This window comes from Indicator indicator, chromosome 1, assembly GCF_027791375.1.
Source record: "Indicator indicator isolate 239-I01 chromosome 1, UM_Iind_1.1, whole genome shotgun sequence".
NCBI classification, from domain to species: Eukaryota; Metazoa; Chordata; class Aves; order Piciformes; family Indicatoridae; genus Indicator; species Indicator indicator.
Window position 1 is genome coordinate 9,670,933 of NC_072010.1, and position 27,452 is coordinate 9,698,384.

The 27,452-nt window shown below is 40.0% G+C and overlaps 1 protein-coding gene across 3 annotated transcripts in view; it reads left to right on the forward strand.

The window, feature by feature from the left end:
* The first annotated feature begins 3,190 nt into the window (after window positions 1-3,190).
* Window positions 3,191-27,452, forward strand: part of LOC128981352 (glutamate carboxypeptidase 2-like) — a 30,973-nt gene continuing 6,711 nt past the window's right edge. The window contains exons 1-15 of one of the 3 annotated variants that reach the window (XM_054400103.1): window positions 3,191-3,221; window positions 4,584-4,692; window positions 7,439-7,625; window positions 8,405-8,506; window positions 13,545-13,670; window positions 15,411-15,597; window positions 17,012-17,105; window positions 19,754-19,852; window positions 20,841-20,926; window positions 21,847-21,966; window positions 23,270-23,352; window positions 23,588-23,651; window positions 24,183-24,250; window positions 26,010-26,101; window positions 26,904-26,994. In XM_054400103.1, coding sequence (XP_054256078.1) covers window positions 4,637-4,692; window positions 7,439-7,625; window positions 8,405-8,506; window positions 13,545-13,670; window positions 15,411-15,597; window positions 17,012-17,105; window positions 19,754-19,852; window positions 20,841-20,926; window positions 21,847-21,966; window positions 23,270-23,352; window positions 23,588-23,651; window positions 24,183-24,250; window positions 26,010-26,101; window positions 26,904-26,994 — 1,455 coding nt within the window. In that variant the 5' untranslated portion in view covers window positions 3,191-3,221; window positions 4,584-4,636. Of the gene's footprint in view, window positions 3,222-4,583; window positions 4,693-7,438; window positions 7,626-8,404; window positions 8,507-13,544; window positions 13,671-15,410; window positions 15,598-17,011; window positions 17,106-19,753; window positions 19,853-20,840; window positions 20,927-21,846; window positions 21,967-23,269; window positions 23,353-23,587; window positions 23,652-24,182; window positions 24,251-26,009; window positions 26,102-26,903; window positions 26,995-27,452 lie in introns of those variants that run through there. The other 2 variants (XM_054400093.1, XM_054400111.1) reach the window with 2 other exon arrangements.

A 27,452-nucleotide genomic window follows, 5' to 3' on the forward strand; every position in this document is an offset into this window, starting at 1 on the left:
AAACTGCCACTGAGACAACTTTTCCCTACTCATCCCCAAATCCCAAACCCAAGCAATCTCATGTTTAGGAGGTACATCAAGAATACTCCCCATAAGTATTTGTAAGCTTTATTTGCAGTAAATTAATGTGGCAACATTTTCACATGCTGAAAGGCTAGCAAAGAATAAAGTAGTAACCCTGCAGGTATATCAAAAGAAAGAAGCACAGAAGTTGATCTTATTGTATCTATGTATCTTATTGTATCTATGTATCTTATTGTATCAGCACTTTAAAGTACAGCTGGGTTCCTCAATACTTTTTGAGTACAGATCCTGCCTAAAATATTCACCTGAAATTGGTTGCAGTTGGATCTAAGGAAAATACTCTCATGATCATAGTCATAGAATCAGTCAGGGTTGGAAGAGACCACAAGGATCATCTAGTTCCAACCCCAGTGCCATGGGCAGGGACACCTCACACTAGATCAGGCTGGCCAGAGCTGATAAAACATATGGAAAAGGATAATACTAACCAAAACATTGCCCAAGATTTGCATCTCAAAAAAAAAAAAAAAAAAAAAAAAAAGCCAAACAAAAGGTGACTTTGCTTCTTCAGGTGGATGAATTGACAAAAAAAAAAAACCAACAAACAAACAACCCAATCCAAAACAAAACAAAAACCCAAACAAAACAAAACAACCCAAAATCCCAACAAACAAACAGCAAAACAAAATTCATGCCTTCCTCATAGCTCAGAGCTAACAAATATAACTTACAGCACTTTGATTGGTATAGGACTTCCCATAAAGCACAGAGAGAAGAGAAGCATTACATTTTCCTACTTTGGGTTTATTGAACATTTGTTGTTTAGTGAAGGGGCTTTGCCTTCAAAGTGACCTATACGATTCTGTACACATAACATTTTATTTATTTATAATTACTGTAATTTGTTCTTGAATAAAGCTTTCCTATGCTTTCCTAAGGGGTCACGATGTCCTGGCCAAGCTGCAAGCATACTGGAAGACCACATAAAAAGTGTCTCAAAGCAGTAATTCAAAGCTTCTGAGTGGTGTGGGCAGGTCACTTAGTTTCAGAGTACTCAATAGTACCAAACTTCTGGCAATATTCCCACCCCAGTTTCCTCACTGTTTCTTTCCATACTCTTTTACTTGAATACACGGGGATTGATTAAGTCCCTCTGGAATATCAATGGAGCGAAGATAGTTTTTGTTCAGCACCTAGGCCCATAGTGCTTTGTTAACCTATCTTCCAAGTGCTTCAAACAAAAAAGCTAATCCAGGAGATTTTCCAAAGATGCCGTGGCCATATTAATCTTTCCAGGAATATGAAAATATGTGTCCATTCTTCAGCCTACTTAACTTCTTCAGCCTACTTAGCTTAAACACCATATTGATTTCATCAGTGAGTAATAGTGGAGTAGCAAACATGAGCACATTATGCCCCTTCATCATGGTTGGACTCTTTTCCAGCCAAAGCAGTTCTATGATTCTATGATTCAGGTACAGAATGGGGAAGGAAAGTAGACTGCTGGGTAGGGGTGCAACCTTCCACTGTGCTCCTTTCCAAATTTAGATTCTCTATATATTACAGAGGAGAGAAGGGCATTCTAGAATGCTATGTACAACAGCTGGCATGCTAAGGCCAACTTGGAAGACATCTGTGTTTGACTTGATGATGTGGTAGAGTATCCTTCTAAGAGTATCATTAAAAGCAGGGCTTTTGTATATGGCCAGATCATAGAGAATAGTGTAAAGGAGGAGGTAAGACTAATATCAGAAATACTGGCTATTTTTCTTCAGTATCTGACTGGTCAGTTGGAGTTTTTTGTATCTTATAAAATTTTGAAGCATGCTACTGCTGTGTCATTGGCATATTGCTCTTTGCACCTTACACTTTGGCTTTCCACATGGTGCGTCTACTTGGTCTTGTACAAAGACTTCCTAGTGCAATAGGCTCTGCATATGAGGCCAGTCAAAGTCCAGTGTCTGAAATGTATCCTAGGCTTAGGTTTTGTCTTCATCAGCAAGTAGTGTGGTGCAATAGGAGCAGTCCTGTAGAACGCTTACATGTGCTGTTGAGAACAGGCTGTCCATAGTATATGTGGACATGGGTATAACATAACTACAGACTTAAGAATGTCTTAAACATCACCTGTCTCCCTATCTGGCCTTTGAGAAAGGGTTTTGAAGATGAAAATCTGTGCAGAACCCAGGAGGTCACCTCTGCATGCAAAGTTCCTCTCTGTTCATGGACCTAATGGTACAGCCTCATGGAACTGAATGGAGAGGTTTTTCTGAAACCACACAGTGGAGACTTTAAGAGGTGAAAGACTCCAGGAATGTCCTCAAACCAGTGGCTGGGGTGTACTCACACTCCCTGGGGGTTTCCTCTGTCAACTGGAAAGTAATACAGAGCAGAGATGTCTGGTAGTCAATCTGCCTCTTGGCAAACAGATCCACGGGGGCAAATACTCTATTGAAGAGCATTTATAGCCTTTTAGAGAGTGTTTGGTGCAGGGGTGCAATGTTCCTTGAAACAAATATCATAGAATAATGGATTTTAACCCTTTTTCTCCCCTCACATTTGCGCTGCTTCCGTTGCCCATTCTGGCATATGCCTTGCGGAAGTGGCACTGGCACAGCCCTGTGTAAAACGGCCGCTGCCAACTAGGTGTCAGAATCATCACTGCAGTTTGTTGCAAGTTAAAAGAAATACGGGATAGCAGGGTATCTAAGCCACGCAGGGTGGGAGGAGGAATGCAGAGGAAGGTGGGCACATCTGGACCGACAGACAGACCTCAGCGTGAGGTAAGGAAGCGGCCGAGCAGGGGCTTCAGCACGCGGGTGGGCTCCGACATCTCCAGCTTCGCCCAGCCATCATGGCAGGATGGCCTTCGCTCCCTGGGCAACGAAGACCCTAGCCCACACGGGCAGCCCTGTGGTCAATGCGAGGCGTCGTGCTGTGGCAGGAGCCTCTGAAGCGGCCGCGACCAATGGACGGCGCCTCTCCGCCCCCTGCCGCCTCCGGGGCGGACCGGGCTGCGGCGGGACTTCGGTCGGCGAGGCGGGTGCTACCGGGGGCAGCGCGGAGCGAGTCAGCAGTCATGGGGACGTCGCTCCGCAGTGCCGCGGAGCAGAGCGGCTCCAGGGCAACCAGCGTTCGTATCTGGGCTGTCGTCCTGGGAGTAGCGGCCGGGTTTTTCCTCCTCGGGTTCTTCATCGGTACAGTGCAAACTGACTCACACTTTGGATCAGAGGCTTTCCCCAGCCACCTGCGGCCTTTCCAGTTGGGGGAGGTGGGTCGGAGAAGGCCCGAGCAAGGGTTGGGTTGGGGGAAGAAGCAGAAGGGTTTCATTGTCCAGCGCTTTGTGCCAGGGATGCCCGCGGTGAGTCTGTACTGGGCCGGCCGACTCCTTCCTCCCTTCCTATGCTTCATCCCAGGGCAGGCGTCGTTACCGACCCCTCCTGGCAGTTCCAGCTCTTCCGCAAGAGAAAGAATATTTTGTCCTTTGGACTCGTTTGTCGATTTTCTTTTAAATAAAGTAGTTATACTATGGGCAAAAGAAGAGGCAGCAGGTTTGTGAGAAGGGAATAGAAAACGGACCCCTCGACCCTGCTGTGTTAAAACCAGAAAGGCAGGAAGATAAATACAAGTCTGGAGGAGTGCTAACAGGAAGGATGAAATAGTCTCTAATTTACTTGCCCTCCTCCCTCCTGATGCAAGCAGGCAGGCCTGTGGGTTGCTGCCACCAGAGATTTCCCCTCCCTACCTTCCCTTTGATTTAAAAATGGCTCAGGATCAGTTTGGAGGAGGTAGGAAAACAAAAAAGCCACTTGTATTTTGAAATTATTTCTGGTATGTACTTGGAGTTAGTGCCATTGGGAAGCCCTGACTGAATTCCACTGTCATGTGGAGAAAGGCCCTTTTGCTGTGCCAGTGGTCAGTGTGCCTCACTGGTGCCAGCTTGTTCTCTGCTCCTCACTGATTCTCTTAGTTGCATTACCTGTGTAACTGCTGCTGCATTTGCACTCAACATGTCCAGTCTCTGACTTAAAAACAGATGTCAGGAACACGTTCTAGCCAGGTGTTCCTCTCATCACTTACTGCAGTAATGCATCCACAGTAAGGGAAGGATTCCCGAATAAGAGCCAGACAGACCAGAGAGTGAGAAAGGAATTACAAGACATCTGTTCCTTACAAAGGGTGTCTGTTTCTGTGCATTTTTGTAAAGCTGCCACCTTATTACTGAGGTGACTGATATGACTGACATGACAGCATCATGTTCTGGTGCTAAAGGAAGATAGATAAGTCTCCTTAGCATCTACAGTAAAACAACAGTGATGAACAATATAAACAATATAGTATTTTATTCCCATTAATATCTACCTATGTAATTAAGTTCTCTTACTGTATGAGGGACTGCAACTGCCATCACATGCAGGATGCATTAGGTTATGGCTTTTGTCTGTGCAAAAAGAGCTGCAAAATACACAATGAAAATCTTGTGATACCAAAGAGAAATGGTATGTGTCATGGAATATTACTCTGATGTTTTTACTGTTGAATTTTCACATGTTGTACAGGATGGTTTGCAAAACCTACAGAAAAGGAGACATCTGTGAGGCCTCATGAGGACATGAAGGCGGCATTTATGGCTGAAATGAAAGCTGAAAACATCAAGCGGTCTCTTTAGTAAGCAATATGTAGACTAATGAGTCTGAAAAAGATAGAAATACAACAAACAAGCAGGAACCAGCCCAAGGATGCCACCAGATAGAGGATGGTGTGCTGGTTCTTTGCCATAGGTTTTATCTACTGTGTCCTAGTGAGCTGTGGTTGACAGAACCACCTCACCTCTTACTCTTGTTTGTGTTGGAAACAGTTGAGGATTTGTCAGTAATCTCAGTACTTAAAGTAATTAAAAACTGGTCAAGCTTTTGCTCAGCATTTAGTGATGCTTGTACAATGCTGTAGAGATTCAGCCTTTCTGTTATGTGTCCTGTTTCAGTCTACAACAATGTTTATTCTGTATTTTTTTAAATGGAAAAATCATTCACTTGAAATTAGGCTGTGTGAATGAACTTAAGTCAGGAAAGATTAAATGGAAGATAGTGGAGTACAGCAATGTAAAAGAGAAGAAAATCATAGCAGTGTTTGAGCCTTTACTTCTGCAGTTTAGGCCTTAATACCTTATTCCTACCCTCTCTTCACACTGTTATACTGTGACCAGTTTATGTGTTAATCTGTCAATTTCAACTGTGTACTCACTTCCCTGAAAATACGTTTCCAAGCTCTCTCCCTCTGCACAGTGAATAGCTAGAACAGATATAGTAGATATTAGCTAGTCATTAGACTGTCCCTGATAAATGTAATAATCTTAAAACTTCAATAATTTTTAAGAACAGGTTTTTTTTTCCAATATTTTTTTCATGATGTCTACCCTTTAAATTAGGTTATTTTAAATATATTGTGTTTCTTTTATTAAATCCTAGAAGCTGCTAATATTTGTTCCTGAAAATTCAAACAGTTGTTGATTTTAGGGATCCTGTAAACAGATTATTCTTCTCTAAGGAGAGTGTAGTAATTGTTAAATGCATATATTTATTCCAGCCAGGAACAGACCAGAAGTCTAAGTTTATTGATATAAATTTGCATGTATGTAAAGAAAATGTTAAGAGTATCAGTTTTTAAGAGTAATCAACAAATTTGGGGTTGCCTTTAATTCTCAGCCTGATTACATAGCATGAAGTGGTCAGGCAGTTGGATTATATGATCATTGTAGATCCCTTCCATATTCTCTCCCCCCCCTCCCTTCCCTTCCCCTCTCCTCCTCTCCCCCTCCCCTCCCCTCCCCTCCCCTCCCCTCTCCTCCTCTCCCCCCCTTCTCCTCCCCTCCCCTCTCCTTCTCCTCCCCTCCCCTCTCCTTCTCCTCCCCTCCCCTCCCCTCCTCTCCCCTCTCCTCCCCTCCCCTCCCCTCCCTTCCCCTACCCTCCCCTCTCCTCCCCTCCTCTCCCCTCCCCTCCTCTCCCCTCCCCTCCCCTCTCCTCCCCTCCTCTCCCCTCCCCTCCTCTCCCCTCCCCTCCCCTCCCCTCTCCTTCCCCTCCCCTCTCCTCCTCTCCCCCTCCCCTCTCCTTCTCCTCCTCTCCCCCTCCCCTCTCCCCTTCCCTCTCCTTCTCCTCCCCTCCCCTCTCCTTCTCCTCCCCTCCCCTCTCCTTCTCCTCCCCTCCCCTCCCCTCCCCTCCTCTCCCCCTCCTCTCTCCCCTTCCCTCTCCCCTCCCCTCTCCGCTCCCCTCCCCTCTCCCCTCCCCTCCCTTCCCCTCTCCCCTTCCCTCTCCCCTCCCCTCTCTTTCTCCTCCCCTCTCTTTCTCCTCCCCTCCCCTCCCCTCTCTTTCTCCTCCCCTCCCCTCCCCTCTCCTTCTCCTCCCCTCCCCTCTCCTTCTCCTCCCCTCCCCTCCCCTCCCCTCCCGTCTCCTCCCCTCTCCTCTCTTCTCCTCTCCTCTCTTTCTATTCTAATTAAAGTGCAAAGTTCTTTCAAAAGTGCTTCATTTGATAGCTTTGTTCTCACCCAACTCAGGAATTAATTTTTTTCCCAATCTTCCACCCTTTCCTTATTGAGGATCCAATTTCCTTCATTAAGACCAGCTGATATGACACATGATTCTGTGTCATGTTGATGGCATGGTCATATGACAGGATGAGGATTTCATGATGACAATCTCATTCAGCTGGGAGTTTCTTCATCTCACTTCACCACAGGGCTTTCTCAGTGGTCTGGATAATTTGCTTTTTCAGACAATATGTTACTTCTATTTGTGGCATCTTTCACTGTTTGTTATTCACACTGCATGACTTTTAAGTTGCAGGCTATTGAATTTTTCTAGTCCTTCTTTGTAAACCACTGTGAACTCACTCTCATTTGCCAACAAGACACGTTCAGAGTGAACTTTTAGCTAAATTAGTATTTATGTCAAAATTAATTAAAATAGTGGGATCCAAGGAGAATATCCAGTTAATTACAAGTAGAGATCAGAGTAATTATGCACGTTTCTATATCGACTGCACAAAGATAATTATACTCAATTATTTTATCACTTCTCAAGGAAGGCCAGTCTCATTATGCATAGAAGTGATTGGCCTAAAGTCACTCAGTAGATGAGGAATAAAGCAAGGACAAGACACCACAGCTGATGGCATTATGCCATTCTTGCTAAGCAACACTGCAAGGAAGATACAAAAAAAAAAAATTACATCAGGACAGACCAAAACTTTTCACCTCAAATTTAAGACAGGCAAAAGCATAGATGCAGAGGAGTCTGGGCCATCATTTGGCCTGGGTTCACCCAGTTATCTCTAGAAGGTTGATTTCCAGTTAGGCTTAGAGGAATTCTGATTATGAGCTACAATGCCTGATCTTGACTTGTTGCTTCTTTTTCTCTAGCAATTTTACACAGCTTCCTCACCTAGCAGGAACAAAGGAGAATCTGCATCTGGCACAGCAAGTCCAAGCTGAGTGGAAGGAGTTTGGTTTGGATTCTGTTCAGCTGGTTCATTATGATGTCTTGCTCTCTTACCCAGATGACTCTAAGCCAAACTACATCTCAGTAATTGATGAGCATGGAAATGAGGTACAGAAAACAGCATATTTTGCAACTAGGGACTAAAATCACCTTCATACTCCTAGGAAGCCTGGGAAGGAAAGCTATGTTCTGCTCTGGTAATGATGCTGGACATGATCCAAAGCACACAGAAATTAGGGGTTCCAGTTTACTTTTGTATTTTGTATGTTTGTCGCATAATGTATATGCTAGAAGTACTAATTGCCCTGATTCATGTAACAGACTGACATAGATGGATTGAAGAAGGATTATGTAAGAAAATTGATTTATGTAATTTAATTGTTTTAAAATTATTTTGTTATTTAGAAAGAGGAGAACAACCATGGTCAACATCGTGTCGATTCATTATGCAATATATTGGTGATTGTGCTTAATTCAGTTTCTTGAAGATTCCAAGTTTAAGACTCAAGATGTGCTATCACAAGTAACAGCTGTTCATTACAGACTGGCTCTACTGCTCATAGAAGCTCCAGGGATGAGCAGAATGCAAGCATTTTTTACCACTGTGGTCTAACCTGTTCTTACCTGCTGCACTAAGACCACTTTAAAGGAGTCTGTGTTTATTTAAGCAGGATTCCTTGTGAGGAGCAGAGATGAAATTTGCAAGATCACAAATTGAACCAGCATTCTAGAAAGCATACTCAGTGCTTTCCAAAGTTTTGGCCACTTCTCATACAGAGTTCTAAAACTATAGTACTTTAAACTGCAAATACATGTGAAATGCCTGAACAGACAGTACTTCTTTACCATATTGCCTGGTTTTCTTTTTCTTTTCCCTTTTGCACTAGATTTTCAACACATCATTGTCTGAGCCTCCTCCTCCAGGATATGAGACTGTTAGAGATGTGGTGCCACCCTACAGCGCATTTTCAGCCCAAGGAATGCCTGAGGTAACACAGTAGGAAAAAACAGAAGTAGAAATAGTCTTCTGTGAGTGCATGACTGGATGGATAGATGAGGGAGGGCAGTGAGCATTGTCTGTCTTTACTGCAGCAAGGCTTTTGATGCCATCTCTGACAGCATCCTCACAGGCAAGCTTAGGAAGTGTGGGTTAGATGAATCAGCAGTGGGGTGGATTGAAAACTGCTGAAAGATAGAGCTCAGAGGGTGATCAGTGTCTTAATTGGTACAGAGTCTAGTTGGAGTTCCATTGTGAGTGGTGTTCCCCAGGGGTGAGTATTGGGTCCAATCCTGTTCAATATATTTATCAACAACCTGGATGAAGGGATAGAGTATACCCTAAGCAAGTTTGCTTATGACAAGTTTGCTAGTGGGTGATCTAAATGAGGAATTTGAAAGGCTGCAGACTATTAGGGAGTGTGAGAGGAAGCTGGACCGGTGGAATCAGACTCTGCCATCCTTCAAACAGTCCCATCAGCCGTGTAGTAGTCAGGACACTAAACGCTCCCTACTCTCTTACCAGCTTCCCAAACAGAATGACTCAGAAGCTGGAGAGCAGTGGAGACAAATTCCTCCCAAGTGCACCAGGCATGGCACCCCACAAGCCACTGAACCCACTCAGGTGCCCCTGTATAATACATACGCTGTTCTTAATGAACCTGTTTCCACCAAAACCAATGTTCAGCAAGTGGAACCATCTAGGGAACCAGCTAGGAAAGCCTATCTAGTTTACGTTATTCAGAGAGGCTAGGGCAAGTAAACCTACTGTCAAAACATCTGCAGTCAAGACATCTGCTCCAGCCCTCTGGTCATCCTGGTGGCCCTTTTCTGGACATGTTCCAGCATGTCCATATCCCTCTTGTAACAGATATATGGACATGCTGGAACGTGTCCAGAGAAGGGCCACCAGGATGATCAGAGGGCTGGAGCACCTCTCCTATGAGGACAGACTGAAAGAGTTGGAGCTGTTCAGTCTGGAAAAGAGAAAGCTCCAAGGTGACCTTATTGTGGCTTTCCAGTATCTGAAGGGGGCCTACAAGAAAGCTGGGAAGGGACTTTTTAGGCTATCAGGTAGTGACAGGACTAGGGGGAATGGAATAAAGCTGGAAGTGGGGAGATTCGGGCTGGACCTGAGGAAGAAGTTCTTTACCATGAGAGTGGTGAGACCCTGGAATGGGTTGTCCAGGGAGGTGGTTGCGGCCCCGTCCCTGGAGGTGCTTAAGGCGAGGCTGGATGAGGCTCTGGCCAGCCTGATGTGGTGTGAGGTATCCCTGCCCATGGCTGGAGTGTTGGAACTAGATGATCCTTGTGGTCTCTTCCAACCCTGACTGATTCTATGATTCTAAGAAGTAACGCCGGGTGCTTGTCATCGAGGACTCGCTTCTGAAGGGTGCTGAGGGTCCTATATGCAGACCTGATCCACTCTTTAGGGAAGTCTGTTGCCTACCTGGTGGCAGGGTCAAGGATGTAGTAAGAAAACTTCCTACCCTGATCCGCCCAACTGACTACTACCCATTGTTGGTTTTCCAAGTAGGCAATGATGAAATTTCAAAAAGAAGTTTGAGATCAATGAAGAAGGACTTCAGAGCCCTGGGACGAATGGTTAAGGGGTCAGGAGCACAAGTAATATTTGATTCTGTCCCCCCACTAGCTATGCCTAATGATGTACTAAACATGAAAATCTAGCAGAGTAATGCCTGGCTGCAGGACTAGTCAATGGCAGGTTTTTGGGTTCTTTGATCACAGGCTACTCTACAAGACTCCAGGCCTGCAGACTATAGAAGAAAACTGCTTATCTCTGAGAGGAAAAAGAATCCTGGGTAAATTTCCAAAATTCAAAAAGGGCAAATATGGGGTACTGCACCTAAGGAGGAATAACCCCATGTTTGGGCTGATCTGATGGAAAGCAGCCCTGTGGAAGAAAGACCTGGGAGTCCTGGTGCACAATGGAATGACCGTGAGCCAGCAGTGTGCCCCTGTGGTCAAGAAGGCCAATGATATTCTGGGATGCATCAAGAAGAATGTGGCAAGCAAGTCAAGGGAGGCTTTCATCCTCCTCTACTCTGTCCTGGTGAATAGTACTGTGTCCAGTTCAAGAAGGACAGGAAACTGCTTGACAGGGTAGAGCAAAGGCTATAAAGATGATTAGGGTACTGCAACATGTGTCTTAGATAGACAGGCTGAGGGACTTAGGGCTTTTTAGCCTGGAGAAGACCAAATGTTTATAGACACTTAAAGGGTGGGTATCAGGAGGATGGGGCCAGTCTTTTTTCAGTAGTGCCCAGCAACATTGCAAGAGGTAATGAGCAAAAACTTGAACATACAAAGTTCTATCTAGCATTTCTAGCTGGCAATAAAAGTGGTGTGATCTCAGCTTAATATTCCTGTCTCCTTGTATAGATGGTACCAGATGATGGGCTTTTATAAAGCTGGCCTAGGTAAAAGGAGTTTTCTATCCTGTAATCATCAATGGTTTCAATTAGTATTTTGTAAGATAAAAATGTTTTTTTGTTGTTCTCAGTATATTTATTATCTATACATAGAACCATGCAGATGGACAGGGCCCTCTGGAGGTTGGTTATCTGGTCTCATCTCTGCTTTAAAGTTGGATGTCACTTTGAAACCTACTAAAAATGGTGTTACTCACACAGCCCAGTATTAGAGTCACATACAAAACATTCTATGATTGTGTACTTACTGAAATAAGCTTTCTGAAGTAAACTTTCTGTTACTAAGCTGTGCAAGACCAGAAAAAAAAAAGGTATCCTGTATTCGTTTGCTTCAGATACTCAAAGGAAGATGGAGTACCAGGCAGATGGTCTATGCCCTAGAATATGAGAGCTTTAAGTGTTTCAAGAATTGCAGTGGAAATTTTGGAATGTAAATAGTGTAAGGTAAAATTTATGGGTTCTGACTTTGTATCATAACATAATACCCCCAAAGAAAGATAGAATAACCTCACTGCTTTATTTGGTTTGTGGAGAGCCAAAAGAAGTGATGGGATTTGGGAAATTCTAAAAACAAATTTAAGAAGCTGCAGCCATAACATTCTCCAGCAAGCAGTTGTCTGACCTGTGCTGCAAACAGCACAAGAGGGAGCATGTCTGTAGCTCAGCAGTGGGAATACACAGTGGGATTGAGGGTCTTCTGAGTCGTACCAGGCCTGTATTTTGTTAAAAATCATTCTATTAAAAAACAGAACTAAGACAAGGAGAGAGATATTTGGAACTTGTGAAGTGCAGTCATCAGTCATAGGTTCTCTTTCTGCTCATTAATTTTGCAGACAATTCCTGCATAAAGCTTCAAGTTCAGCAAAGGGGGAAGGCTGTAAAGTACTTGCATCCCATGGTAATTGTAGTCTCACAAACACACCTTCCTGGAAAATGGAAGTAGTGTTCCAAGTTCTTCATACTGAGAGTCATAGTCTGCAACACCAGGAAAAATGCTATGAATGTGGATTATATATTGTATATGAGAGCTTCTTCTAAATATCAAAACTGCTCTTTTCATGATGTGATGGCTATCTACTTAATCAAAGATGTTATTTTAAAAAACCCTGTAAAGGTGAGCAGGCTTTCTCTGTAGAATGCTACTCTCATATTAACTCGTTTTGCACTTTGTTGTAGAACAAGGGCCCTGAATGTGAGACCCCCATAGGTTGCTATTCATTGTTAGAAGTACAGCTCTGCAGTTGTGTAAGCCAGACTGTTGAAATCAACATTTTTGTGTTCGTCATGAAAACCACAGTAGCCTGTAAATACAAATATTCTGTACAAGGTATTCTAAAGAAACTGTAAAAACGGAGGACCAAATTCCCTTCTTGCTTCATCTAAATAGCTTCATCTAAATAGGAAGAGCTGTCTTGTCTTCAGCAGAGTTATATTTCAATTTACTGAGAGGGAAAACTACTCCTTAAATTCAGAATAGCCTCCACAAGAATAATTGTTGCTTTTATGAACTGTTCTCTGAAAGGACCAGAATCGCACTAGGTATGACACTGCTTATCTTATTCAAATACAGTCCACTTTATTTCATGAATTTGTCGTAACTGAATTTATTTTGCTTAATTTAAGAAGAAATTGCAGCTCGAGCAGATTACTGATGAAACCAGTACAGTGAAAATGACAAAACATGCTTGAGTGTCTAGTCATTGATTTTTATACCTTTTTGAAATTAAATTGAAGATCTTTCTGAAGGTTTGTGGTAATTTGGAGAAATGCACTAAGAAAGAATTTCTGTTACCTAATTTTAGTTGTCTGAAATTGTAGGCATCTTCTCTAAACCAGTCTAAGGCTTGTTATAGGCACTTACTCTAAAATGATCTTTGAGGTATATAATCAGTGAGAGGACAATTTATTCCTCCTTACAATAGATGTTTAAAACAGGTTTGGGGTGAATTCTGGAAAGGGTGAGTTTTCAGAGAACTTCCCAGCTCTTCACTAACTGTGGAGTTCAATAAACGGTCTTTGTAGTCAATGCACACAACTTTTAGGTAGCTGACATTACAGAAGATGAGTTATGCATTGAATGTTGAATAACATGAGTGAAACACAATCATGAAGAATACTTTATTCATATCCAAGGTGTATTTATTTTGACAGTCGCCAGCTGTAGATTCTGCTGTATTGAATAAGAATCAAGTCCTGAGAATTTCATAGGATATTGGCATCATTCAGTCTACTGCATAAAGTATAATTGATGGTTACTGTGGTGTCTGAGTTCAGAATAACTCCATTTCTTCAAGTCTGACTACATCTTAAACTATGAAGAGAAGTAAATGCCATGCTCTGAACACTTCCTCTAAGTTTCTGATTCTCCACTGTAGGCAGTCTGGCCCGATTTGGATGGTAGGAGTTTAAATTCATTAGAAGTCACTTGCCTATCTAATTGTCTTATGATTAAAAGAACAATTTGTACCAGAGCCAGTCCCAAAACTCATTGTTCCCAGGTTATTCACTTACTAAATCAAACTCTCCTTTTGACATGCTCATCGGTGTTCTTGTTTCAAATTGTGCCTCTTTCTATCAGGGTGAATTAGTGTATGTGAATTATGGCCGCACTGAGGACTTCTTTCTGCTAGAGCGTACAATGGGAATTGACTGCACAGGAAAGATTGTTATTGCCAGATATGGGAAGATCTTCAGAGGAAACAAGGTAATGCCCCCATATTAAAATGTTACTTGTGCTGTCCTTCAGCTGATTTCAAGAAACAGAAACACTCGCCTAAAGTGTTCTGAAGATTTTAGCTGAGTTTTTATAGAGCTGTGTTCAGAAATGATTCTTTAGCACATCTAAAATACATATTTGACATGTACATAATACATCTGTAGGATAAAAGTAAATAAGTTAGAAAATGTAGCATACTTTTATATTCATTTGCATACTATAAATTGTTCCAAAATACTATGAATATTCTTGGGTAGTGCATTGTAATTTCATCTGTGCTTTTGGTTCAGCTGTGCTTTAAGATGCCTGTATTGTGTTTCTTTATAATGGTTTCTGTATACCAGGCAGGGATTATGACTACATGGAGGTTATTTTAAATTCTGTATCTATTTAAATATTCAATGTCCTTGTCATAAAAATATTTTTAAGCTACAGATTTTTGCAGATTTCCATGGCCTGACAGGAAAGAACATAATCATGTACATAACTGCATGTGTTCACTTAAGTTATTTCCTCAATAGGGGTGTAAGAAGACAGTCTGTTTTAAATGTATTTGATTCTTGAACAAAAATTAGTTTGACCTTAATTTAGGCAGGACAATAATTTGTATTTCTGTTACCTAGGAGTAGCAAATACTGAATCTCCTTGCTGGTATGCCATCCCCTATTAAACTCTGTTGTATAATCTTTTTTTTTAAGTGGGTAACTCACTGGTTTGCAGATAAATGAGCTTTCACCAGTGAAAAGTGTCATGGAAATCGTATTCTAGGTCAGATAATATTTTCAGTAAATTGTTTACCTCTCTTAAAGATACTGTGGTTTGGAAATTACATGCCCTCGTTGACTCTAAGGAATGATATATTCATTCTTACTAATTTCTAGTTTTGTTTCTATACTGAAGAATTCAATAGCCTATATAAAGTCTGCAGAACTGTCATTTTCCGACTTCCTAATGGTGTGCAAGAATAGGATAGAGGATGAAGGCGAGTACTGTATTTCCTAAAAGAAGCTACGTTATTTCTGAATTAACATACCTAAATTTAAAACTGTTGAGGATTAGTTGTCACACATTCACTATACATCATTGTAATTTCTAGTAGCATAACAGATTGGAATGTCAGAATGACATATATTTTCTTGCTCTCACTCTCTACCAACCAGCATTACACAATAATAAAGTTGCATGACAACACTTTCTAAAATCAGAACAGCATATGGGTCAGTTCTTCTCTTGTAATAAGCGTAAGATACACACTCTTTGAAGTTAGTCTTGTTCATAGCCAGACACTTTCAAGCTCTCCCATGGTAATCTTCCTGTGTAGTCTGAACTCAGATATGTTCCAGAGATCATTTAGGTAAATAAGGTAAATACATGACTTACTGAAAGATAAGGCTGCAGCAATGTTTTTTGCATCTATGATGTGTACATTTCAATACTCAGTTGATTTTACTGATCTAGATGACAGAATACAAACTCATGTTATGTAGTAATACTTTGGAGGATGCTTTCCATGCTTCTGCAGTTATCTCCTAGATGGAACCTGATATCTGCACATATATTTTTGGGAAATGTTATCCTATGAGACACTTGTGGGTCTTTTATTTATCCCAAGCATTGTAAAAGGCCCTAAGGAATAATCACTATAATTTATACTACTTTCATTTGCCCCTTGAACTCTGGTGTCAAGCTATGAAAGGACTGGATAGGGACTGTAGATGTGCTTTGCAGGTGAAGAATGCTGAACTGGCAGGTGCCAAGGGAATTATTCTATACTCTGACCCTGCTGACTACTGTGCCCCAGGAGTAGATCCCTATCCAAATGGCTGGAACCTTCCAGGTGGAGGAGCCCAGCGTGGAAATGTATTAAACTTGAATGGGGCAGGAGATCCTCTGACACCAGGTTATCCTGCAAAAGGTGAGTGACACTATGGAAGTCATGCTCTGACAGTCTAGTTTCAGGAGAGAGGTAATGGGGACGTTCTTTCCCTTGGAACAAAACACATTTTTGTTGCTATTTCTGTGCTTAAAAGGGGCAGCTTTGAGCTTCACATCAGTAGGCTACTTCTGTAAATGATGCATGACAGAAAGTGAGGGGATAAGGGAGCCACATAGTACAGTGCTGGGGTGCTTAACTTCACAGATGTACCCAAGTTAGCCTAGAGATCATTACACAGTTATTTGACAGCTGAAGCCCTAGTCAGCAAGGAGCCAGCCTGCATGGCTTACAGGTTTCTTTGCTTTTGCAGTTCTCCATTCTGCAGGAATTGGGCTACTTTCCCTCCACAAGAGCCCCTACTGGCAATGCTGAGTTCTTTCATGCTGAAACTTAGGTCACCTGGCTACCACTGAGGCTTCTGAGAAGATGAACATTCCCCACTGATTCATTACCTTCACCTCATGCATGCTTCCTCAGCTGTTTATTTGAGCTCTGCCAAAGCTGTTTCGTTTAGCACATAACCCAGATCATTTTGACTGAAGTGCATTAAGAACCTCATACCAGCACTTAAGCCAGCATATCTGAGGGAGGCCCAAGAATAGCAAACCCTAAGTGGTGGGGAAAGTTACCTCTATCCATCACGAATTGAGCTGGAAGAGGATAGATGTTCACAACAGCAGCATAGCAGGAGCAGACCATGAGAAAGATTTCTGGTTCCTCATGCTAGAGTCAGTGGTCTAGATGAATCCCCACCTGCTTTCCTCAACAAGGGTCCATGTGAATGTTGTATGAAGGAGGAAACTATTATTTTCTGTATGTGCTAGCTTGCAAACTTCAAATATTGTCCACATTGTAATAGTTAAGGTTCATATTTGAAAGAAAAAATTGTGTTTGAGCTTTGTCAGAACAAACCCTAGACTTCATTTTGTTCACAAAACCAGCAACCAGAATATTAAGTAGTCCAATGTATGAGATGTTCTCTGCATCTCTTATTAGCTGGCTTTTTAATTTATTTTTTTTTTTAGCTCATAGATCCAAGCATCACACCACAGGCTTCCTTTTTGCTCTTGTTCTTTCTCTGTGGCTTAGTGTGGGGGTTCTTTTATATGGAGGGAAACATTTCTATCTAAAAGTGTTTCAAAACACAAAACATCTAACAAATAATTTAAAAATTTCCAGCCAACACTAAATGCAGACAGTATGGATGAGCCTTTGTTAATGTCTCTCTGCAAATGTGTTGATAATGAATAAAGGATTAAATCACTGAAGAAATTTCAGCCCAACTTTTGAGGAAAATTATTATTCTTGGCTCTGGTATTTTGACTGTGCTAGGAAATGCACAGACTCCTTCTGAGAGTTTTAAATATGAACATTCCTGTCTTTCTGCTTTCAGAATACACCTACCGATTAGCCAAAGCCAGGGGTGTAGGTCTCCCAAAAATTCCAGTTCATCCTATTGGCTATCATGATGCTGAATCATTACTGCGGTAAGTGTCTGAGACATGAGGAATTTTCAGGAGACTGTTCTTTGAAAGTTACAAGAGTATTTGAAAAGAAAGGGAAAATATTCTGCACTATTGAAGTAGATGCTTGTTTGTCCATAGGTTCTCCATAGGAGGTAAAGATATAATCTGTTACAGCATATCAGATATTCACAGAATGATGTGGAACAGATAATTTGTAATATATCATGGTCATTTATGTATATGGAAGCGTTACAGTGTGGTAGGCTGATATCCCCCTACCACGCTGACAATAACCAGGCTAACTCAGTTTGGAAGCAAATGAAGGTGTATTTACAGGCAAAACTACAATCTATAATGAAACGCAGTGAATATGTACAAATATACATTATTCACAACATTTACAAATATGTACAATCAACAGAAAAACACAACAAAGCTCCCTGGCCCCAGAGGGGCCATGCTTCTTCCCCCCTCCTTCCCAGAGCAAGCCTGCAAAGGGGAAGAAATTAAGAAGCTGAGAGGTTTGTTAAACTTAGCTTGTCAAGGTCAGTATGCAAGTGTGTTTGTTATCTCCAGCTAGAAGAGAAACAGAACAGACAGACTGAGAGAGACTGCCTGTACTTTGTTTTGAGTACTGACTCTTAAACATTTCTATCTCTCCAATGGAAGTGTTTAGAATAATCATTATTTTTCTTTCTTACACCCAATTGTGATTTATTTACATTCTTTCACTTTTCTGCTCGAATTTTATGAGAAAAATTAAAGCACAGTCTTAAAACCATCACAGGAAGTTATAGTGTGTCTCTCAGGTTGAACAACAGCAAAGAAATTTGAGAATGGTATGATACATATCTTGTAAAAAGACCACAAATGAAGTCATCTGTTTGTCCAGGGAATGCATGTTTGATGGGACAGTGTCAGTGCTGTCTTCTGTTAAATGAGTGCTTTCTCTCATCTGATGTATTGTGTTGTATGAATATAAAGTGATGCTACACAACTAATACAAGGACACTGAAAAAACTCTAGAGTACTATAGGGCATATAATAGAAATCAGCCTGTAAGTAAGTGTGCTTATTAAGGATGCAAGTGACATGAAGACCAACTTGCCAGAGGACAACATTAAAATTCATAATTATCTTAACAAGCCAAATATGTTATCTGAGAAAACTAAGGTATGATTGAGTTGGCAAGTGTATCATTCCCCTAGAAATGCAGCAGCGAGTATCTGTATCAACTGCAGAGATGCAGAGCAGGAAATACCAGGACTGGGAATAGTACCATGGGTAAGTGTTAGAGCAGTAAGTGAATATAATCTCAGGTGTGTATTTGTATAGGATTTTTGTATCTAGATCACATTAGCAGTCATTCTGCTCTGTCTTATGTCTCTATTTGAACACTGAGTGAAAAACAAAACAAACCCAAACCATTCTATTTTGGTTCTCTATTCAGGTTTCCTCAGAAGTATTGAAGCTATTTATTTTTGTATGAGACAGAATTTTACTCTCTTTAGTGTTTTTTTGCATACCTGATGCTTGTTAATGATGTTCTGGTGTTTTTCCTATATCGTCCCAAAAGTGTTATGAACTAAAATATCTCCAAACTGTCTTTTTTTTTTTTTTAACTATGAGGTCATCACTGTTAGGAGGATAACTGCTTCTAATGAAAAAGATGTAGGTTAAAAACCCACTGGTTATTTCACTGTCTACTAGTAGTGGTAGAGCAGATTAATAATGTTTAAATATAATGTACCTGGATTTTTTTTAATAAGTTGCAAATAATTATAGCACTTGGTTTTAATAATTATGAATGAAATCTTCTAAAAATACTGAATCCTTGTTTTCACTTTTGTCTTGACAAATCACAACTTCTAGTTATTCTTGCTAATATTAAAGATACACTGAGGATTTATAGACATACTGAAGGTGTTGTGTGGAATACAGTGTGACTGAAGTATGCATTTACAGTGAATTGCTTTCTTTTGCAATAATTATATTTTGCCTAGTAAGAACTAGAGCATCCAACACACTTTTAATATTTTTTAATGTTTCTCAAAAGTTTATGTCAAAAAATATAAATTCCTTAGAGTGGATGAATAAATATCAGGTAATTGCAATCCACAGAATTACTGCATTTCTATTTTTGTTAACTGAGAAAAAAAAGTCTCACCTTTGACAATGGAACAAGAAAAGGTGACTTGGAATGATGAAGTTTATCCAGTTTTAGTCATCTTTGAAACACATGAAACACTGTATGCTACTGGGTTAAACAGTGTCCAGGAACAGGCATTGCCAGTGCTGTTAAACTGTTAGAATGGTCCAAGTTACTGTCTGCTAATTCAAATGCAAATGCAGTTCAGGGCAGTAGAAAGTTCCAGTTACAAGAGGCAGTTTGTATGCAAAACCTTTGGAGACCAGCACTGTTTTGAAAGTCATTCCAAGCTGATCTCAGTGTACAGGACTATTCTTCTATGTTAATTTACTAGTATTAGTGTGGCCAAAGAGAAAGATTCTTCACCTGTGGAAGCTTGTATTATAAATACAGAGACAAAGACCATCACCCTGGTCTGTGTGAGCATGGGACCTAACAAAATGTGGTTCCTGGTTTCTTATTTGTGTTTGGTGCTATTTTAAGATGTCTATAACTAATCTTTTTTTTTTTTTCGTAATAGTAATATGGGAGGACTTGCACCACCTCATAGCAGCTGGAAAGGAAGTTTGAATGTATCTTACAATGTCGGTCCAGGTTTCACACCAAGTTATTCTTCAAGGTCAGTTTTGTTTCATAAGAAAAGCATGCTTGGGATCAGAGAAAAACAGATAGAGAAATTTGACTGAAGGTAGAGTAGTTGGGGTTATTTCTATCATTCCTTTGAATATGATCATTTCCTGGGTTGAAATGTTCTCAGTGGAAAGCTTCGGTAGATTTACATCTTGATGGGATGGGCTTGAATGAATTGCTTCAGTTTCCAGATAGTCTTGAACCAAGGTCATTTAAGAAGCATCTAGCTTTTGGCAGACTATTTGATGAGACTGATTATTTTTTTGAGAATTGAATTTGTCATCTTTTTTAAATTCACATGGACCTTACCTCTTCCTCACAGAAAATAGGATTAGCCTACGAGTGAAGTTTTCATGAAAAAAGCTGTTAACTACAATGTCATTTTTATTGCTTCGGATTGTTTTTAGTAATTAGAGTTTAGGACTAAAGTCCTGGTGTTTCAGTACTGGCTGAGTTGTTATACTGGCCTCATTAACAGTTTGACCTATTCCCTATGTCTTAGTCATGCAACATAAAAAAATATTTCTGAATATACAGACAACCCTTGAGGATGAGTTGTTGCACCTCCAGCTGTGTGGTAGATAAAAGGTCTCTTGATGCAACCCTCTAGATGATGAGAACTGTTTACCTTTTTAACATTAGATGGTTTTAATTTTTCTTTCACTATTACAAATTTAAATTCAAGCTTCTAGCAAAAAAATCTTTGGACTTCTGAGCCTTTAATGCATATAAATCCTACTGACATCAATAACAGCACATAGATTTCAAAGGCTAAATGCTGTTTACAAATGTACAAGCATGCAGAATGCAGAAAAAACTACACTGAAATCTTTTTAGGTTTAATTTGGTTTAATGAAGGGCAAATATGGCCAAACTGCTTTTCTTACATTCATATTGTACAATTTTGAAAAATGTCAAGATGGTTTATTGTCTAATCTGGGGGCTTTTCTCTTTGAATTTTTTTCCCAATACACTAGAAAGGTGAAAATGCACATTCATAGCAACAATGAAGTAAGAAGGATTTACAATGTGATTGGTACCATCAGAGGCACAGTGGAACCAGGTAAAATCATCTGTCTTTGGTGTCATGTGAGCATGCCATGACTTCTACATGCACTTTGTAGTTACAAGGGGAAAAGGAGGAATATAGTTTTCCCTGAAATACTGCACTACACCATCACTGGTGTTGAAATATTTATTACAATAGCTTTCATATAGTTCAGGGTATGTTTCAATTTTCAAGTCAGAGTCATAGCCAATACAAAATATTTGTCTTCAGGCAAGTAACTTTGCAACTGAAAGAATATTCTTAAGTAGGTATTCTTCCCTAATAAGACAGGAATGGATTTTGACATCTGAAGACAGAATATCCACCACTACTGACCTTCTGTCTTACAGTCTCTTGTAACCAGTGTGATTTTACACTCTAAAAAAGCAGATATATGAACATTGCTAGGAGGGTGATAACATCATTTAACTTGTAACTGCAGCACTTCCCTGTTGCTTGTAACAAAACTGTTAACCACATTATAGTAGCACTATGATCTTACTAATCATATCTCCATCATGAGCTTGACAACCTATTGTATGATTGACTCTGTATACATTGAATGTATATAGAAGTACTACATTACCAAGGTAATTAGTGGATCAGCTTTACCATGAAACACACCATTGTAAAATGTGAAAAGATGCTTCTATCTTTAGAGTAAAACTGCAGTATTCCATAATAGAAGTAAATTTGAAATTTGAGAGGCTGTAAGCCTTATGGAATCAATTTACTGTTTGATGAATTCTTTAGAACTGGCTGAAAGATGTCTTTGGAGATTTAAAATGTCTTTTGCCTTCCTGTGATGTATATTATAAACTGTTAAGTTTTGTTGCCCAATGCCTACATGGAAAATTAAGAGATTACTTCCAATTAATATCTTTATGACAGGAAAAAAGTTTTTCTAAGCAAACTTCCAGAATTAATTTCTCTAGACAGGTATGTCATCTTGGGAGGTCACCGCGACTCATGGGTTTTTGGTGGCATAGATCCTCAGAGTGGAGCCGCTGTGGTTCATGAGATCGTGAGGAGCTTTGGAAAGTTGAAAACGCAAGGTAAGAAATGAAAGAACAAAGCATACCAAAACCATAGCTCTCAGCAGTGCCTGTGGATTTCTCTGGAATTGAAGCATGTGCTTAAACACATTTATCTCACTGATCTCTCAAATAAGCATGCTGCTCTTCAGCTGTTATTTCTAGTTGCAACCTTGCTATACGTGAGGTTCTTCTGCTCAAGAGAAAGTATGCCTAAAGAAAAAGAAAACACAGAATGGAGGACACTGAAAGAAATACAACATTTAGGTTAAATTGACTACTGTGTATTTGAGGCTGGTCAGACTTGATAAACTCAGTGGTCCTGTAAAACTGATGCAGAGGTGGACCGACCCAGGTTTCATGAGACCAACATCAAGAGCCTTCTTAGCACATAACTGTAGTTTGGAGACAGACGCAAGAATAAAAGAGGCATGTCTGTGTATTCAGAGAGTGAGCTGTGCAAACATGGTAGGAGGTAATGGTTAAAAATACCTCATGCCTAGTTACTATAAAGCAGGAACAAATGTCATCTTTACCAAGTTTCTGCTGCTGTCACAGCAAATGCTATCTCCCTATCTGACATTCCACAGAAAGAAGCTCTGATGCTTTCTTTGCTGCCCCAAAAATCTATTGACATTTAGTATCCATTCCCTTCCAGTTTTTGGATATTAGGGAAAAGTGTCTTTGGAATGATAGTTGGAAAAAAAAAATCAAAGAGGTGAAAAAGATAGGGAACAAAAGATGAAAAAGTTCCAGTAACCTGAATGAAATCTGTGGGCACAGATACAGAGGCAGGCATGTAGAGACGGTTCCATTTGGCCTGGGTTTAAATCAAATGCAGAACTTCAGATGGAGGATCTTTGAAGGTGATCTGTCAATGTTACAGAGCATTCCTTAGGTTTTGAAATCCAACATTTGGGAAACAGGTCAAAGAAACTCAGTAATAGATACGAAAACATGCCAAACCCTTTTCTATTGAAGTAGGCCCTGATATATATAATGTGTTCTGAATCGAAGAGAGCAATAACTGTAGAAAAGCTTTCTTTCAAGAATCTCTGCACAAGCACATAGACACAGTTTTAAATTTTAGAACATTTTCTTGCAGTTAAAGCTGACAGAAGAAAAAGAATACATTGTTTGGGACAATACTGAAGTAGAAGTGAGATTGCTACAAAATTAGCAAACCATTATTAGATTAGGTTAGTGAAGAAGTTTGTGTTAAAGGTCCTAAAACACATCTTTCCCCATGGATCAGGATAAAAGACATGTAAAAAGCAGTCTTTTTTTTCTGGACAAATACAAATTTCATAATCTTCTATTGCAGGATGGAGGCCAAGGAGGACAGTGATATTTGCAAGCTGGGATGCAGAGGAATTTGGCTTGTTAGGATCAACAGAGTGGGCTGAGGTACACCAATAGTGTACAAAGAAAAATTTGCACAGTGGAAGATCCCTTCCTCTCTCTCTCTTGCTTTCTCCCTTCCTCTCTCTTGCTTTCTCTCTCTCTCTCCCCACCTCTTGCCCAAGAATTTAGGGCTCCTTGCAGTTTATGATGTTTTTCCCTGAAACAGCTGTTACTCTGTGGATGGGAAAATAGTTCTAAGGAAAAAAAGTTCATCAGCCTTTTCTTCTTCTTCTCATAGGAAAATGCCAAAGTGTTGCAAGCACGGGGAGTGGCTTACATCAATGCAGATTCCTCTGTCGAAGGTACACAGTTTTGACTTATGTTTTATAGGAGTAATGACGTACATAAAGAAGAGGCATTTGGGCTTGGACATCCATTAAAGCTTCATTGTGAGAATTTTATTTCATTAGTTTGGGAGTAGATATGGGGGGAAACTATGACCCAGAGTCATAGTGTGTCCTTCAGTTATTCCCATTCCTCCAGGGAAAAACTCTATTACAGTAGCTACACTGTTTGGGAAGTCATGTGGAGGGACAAGAAGTGTTGTGCCCCTGTAAGCAGTTCTGTGGCAATTCTTTAGTCAACTTCCCCTCTTATAATGTGTAGTAAACATAGGGACATAGGAAAAGTTCTTAAGAGTTGCTTCTAAAGCTGGGCTGTAATTCACCCTAACCAATACAAGATCACAGATGAACACTTCTACAAGGAGATCAGCTTGTCCCATGCAGAGAGTGTAGCTCTTTAGTCCCTTTCTTATTAATAAATAATGAGATGCGGTTTTAGAGGAGTAGAATTTGATTCTTCAAATTATTTTAGGGTTTTGTATTTTTCAGGAAACTACACACTACGAGTGGATTGCACACCACTGATGTACAGACTGGTGTACAGTCTGACTAAAGAGGTAATACGACTTAAAATTTTTAGCCAGCATGTTCAATGCTTGCTTACTGGATGGGGCTCTGTGTATAAAATAATATCGCAGATCTTTTCTTTCTTTCTCTTTCTTTCTCTTTCTTTCTTTCTTTTTTCTTTCTTCCTTTCTTCCTTTCTTTCTTTCTTTCTTTCTTTCTTTCTTTCTTTCTTTCTTTCTTTCTTTCTTTCTTTCTTTCTTTCTTTCTTTCTTTCTTTCTTTCTTTCTTTCTTTCTTTCTTTCTTTCTTTCTTTTCTTTCTTTCTTTCTTTCTTTCTCTTTCTTTCTTTCTCTTTCTTTCTCTTTCTTTCTTTCTTTCTTTCTTTCTTTCTCTTTCTTTCTTTCTTTTCTTTCTTTCTTTCTTTCTTCTTTCTTTCTTTCTTTCTTTCTTTCTTTCTTTCTTTCTTTCTTTCTTTCTCTTTCTTTCTTTCTTTCTTTCTTTCTTTCTTTCTTTCTTTTTCTTTCTCTCTTTCTCTCTTTCTCTCTTTTTCTCTCTGTCTTTCCTACTGCATTACCCCTTTCAAGTCAGCACCTAAGCTACTGGAGGTTTTAAAAGGAGTGGCGAAAAAATTTCAAGCTTGTACTTTTAAATTATTAGCTATTCCGGAGTAGGGGATTTTTCCACTCCTCCTGTGAAAATATTCTTTCTAAGAACAAAAGAGTACAAAAACGCTGTGAGCTAAAGGACAAAAACAAGCACAAACCTGGCTGCCTTGTCCAGTAGAGTACCCATGATAGTGGGAGACTGACTCCCTCTAGGCAGAGTGAAAAATCTGGCTTATTACAGTGTTGCTTTTAGCATGATTTGGCAGGTTTGGTCAACATGCTGAGCTTCAGTATACCCTGTTAGATATTTATTGGCTCTGACTGACGCTTTCACACACATTTGTGTGGCACACAAAAATAAAAGTTCACCTTGTGTGACACACAAAGGTCACAAAAATAAAAGGTCACCTTTCTCAGGTGATAGCCTCACCATCTTAGATGTCCATTGCTTGGAGAGTGGGTCTTAGGGGCTGGCACTAAGAGCTTTTTATTTCTGTTTTTGTTTGGTTTTTCTATTCATCTGTATTAAAGCATGAACATTTAATTAGACATCTATGTGTATACTTTATATATTTATATAAGGTACATTGAACTACAGTATATATTCTATAATTCCCCTGTATCTGTCTTTTCCAGTTGATAGTTTGATTTGTCATCTTGTGGAAGGTGGAATTAGGCTGATACAAAAGTAAAGAAAATGTAATGCAGTATAATAATTTTCTGGTAATTGAAACACAACAAATAAAATGTAACTGTGCTAAAACTAGGTGTCCAGATAGAGATATTTCTGTCTTGAACAGCAGAAGAGTTGATCACCTGCACTTCCTGTGGTAGGCTGTGCTAAGTGCAGGTGTCCAGAACACTAACCAGAGCACAATGTCCAGAAGACAATTAGGTCAACAGAGTCTCAGTTTGGATGCCCAGAGCCATTGTTAAAATGTTGACCTAAATACCAGCAAACATGGTTGTGTAACCCCTTCCTTGAGCTGAGAAGCAGCAACAAGGACTGATGAATGCATGTAACCAGAGCTTGTTGGTATACATTTGAAGTATTAAAATGAAAATAAAAAAAGGTTAAGGAGTTTAAGTCTGTGACTTATTCATTTCCCTAAAACATAGATTTTATGAAATAACAGGTCATAAATTTATTGCTTGGTAACATTTAAAACTGTACCCTTTACTCTTGTTTTACAATATCCTTCTAGATTCCAAGTCCTGATGAGGGGTTTGAAGGAAAATCTCTTTATGAGAGCTGGTTACAAAAAAATCCATCAAGAGAATACAGCAATGTTCCCAGGTCAGTGACAAATGAAAATAAACAATACACAAAAAGCTATTTTAACTTGTAGAGTGTAGATTTAAAATAAATAGCCACTTAAAAAAGTGAACCCCAGAAGAAATGGTATGATTCTCAGCTGGTATAAATTCCAGAATTTTATTGATTGCAGCTGATGCACCATTGTACAACAATTTTTTAACTTGCCTTTGTGGCATAAATAGGGAAGCTTTATAAATAAAAAGTATTTGTGCAGTTTATAGAGATTTAGACAAGTAAAAGTAGTAGCACAAGCTAGAGGCAGGCACACAAGCTGCTAACTCAGCAGCTTTCCCTTGCACTTGCTTTCAGTCTCCAGGGCCTTTGAATCTGCATGGCTGGGGAGCATAATAGGTGTGATTTTAGAACACTGTCCTTCAAATTTATCAGGGTTTCTCTAGAGAATCTTCAAGACCTATTGTCTTTGATGGAGCCTACTGTTGTGATTTCTCTGCATTGAGAGCTTGGGATAGTGGAAATTCAGTAGAAGGAAAGTCATTGGATCTTCTCAGTGATTAAAGGCAGTGAGTTAAATTCTCCTCTTAGAGTCTTATTTCTCTGCCCCTGAAAATGATGACTGTGCTCCTTCAAGAGTGCAGTTGATGAGGTGCATGTAATGTAGAGGTCATAGGCAATTCATGGTCATGTTGTCAGGAGGGTACTAGGGAAAGGCTGTGTAGTGGCTACCAGTGGAGAATAAAGAATTGCCACAGTAGTTGTAAGGAAACTGAAATTATGCTTTAATTATTGTTACTCAAGGCATTTTCCTCTTTCTTGTTAAAAGAATAAATAAACTGGGTTCTGGCAATGACTTTGAAGTCTTTTTTCAACGTCTTGGTGTTGCTTCAGGCAGAGCACGTTACAGTAAAAATTGGGTAAGTCTGTGTCTTTGTTTGTCTGCTCTGTAACTGCCTGAATAATACCACCCCTAATTGAGCTTTTTAGACCGCCAGCTTTTTGGAGTTCGGTTTAATGTGCCAGAGTGGAGTCCTAGTTCATTACTAGAATTCTATTTGCTACTACAACAGAAACATTTAATAAACAACAATGGTCAACTTGGTGTCAGCCAGACAAAAGGACCTTTGCTCAAAATAAACAGATGTGCTCAAAATTACATATGGTTGATGAAGGCTTATGAGTTGCTTATGATGATTTCTGAATGATTTGTAATAAGTTATGAAGGTTTGAATTCAAAATGGTTTGAAGTGGTTTTATAGAAAATACGGGTTTGAATCTGGAGCACAGTGTGAGATGAGACTATTCAGTATGGTCTTTTTCTCTGCAAAGACATAACCACAGCCACAAACAGAAATGACTTCTTGAGATCCAAGCA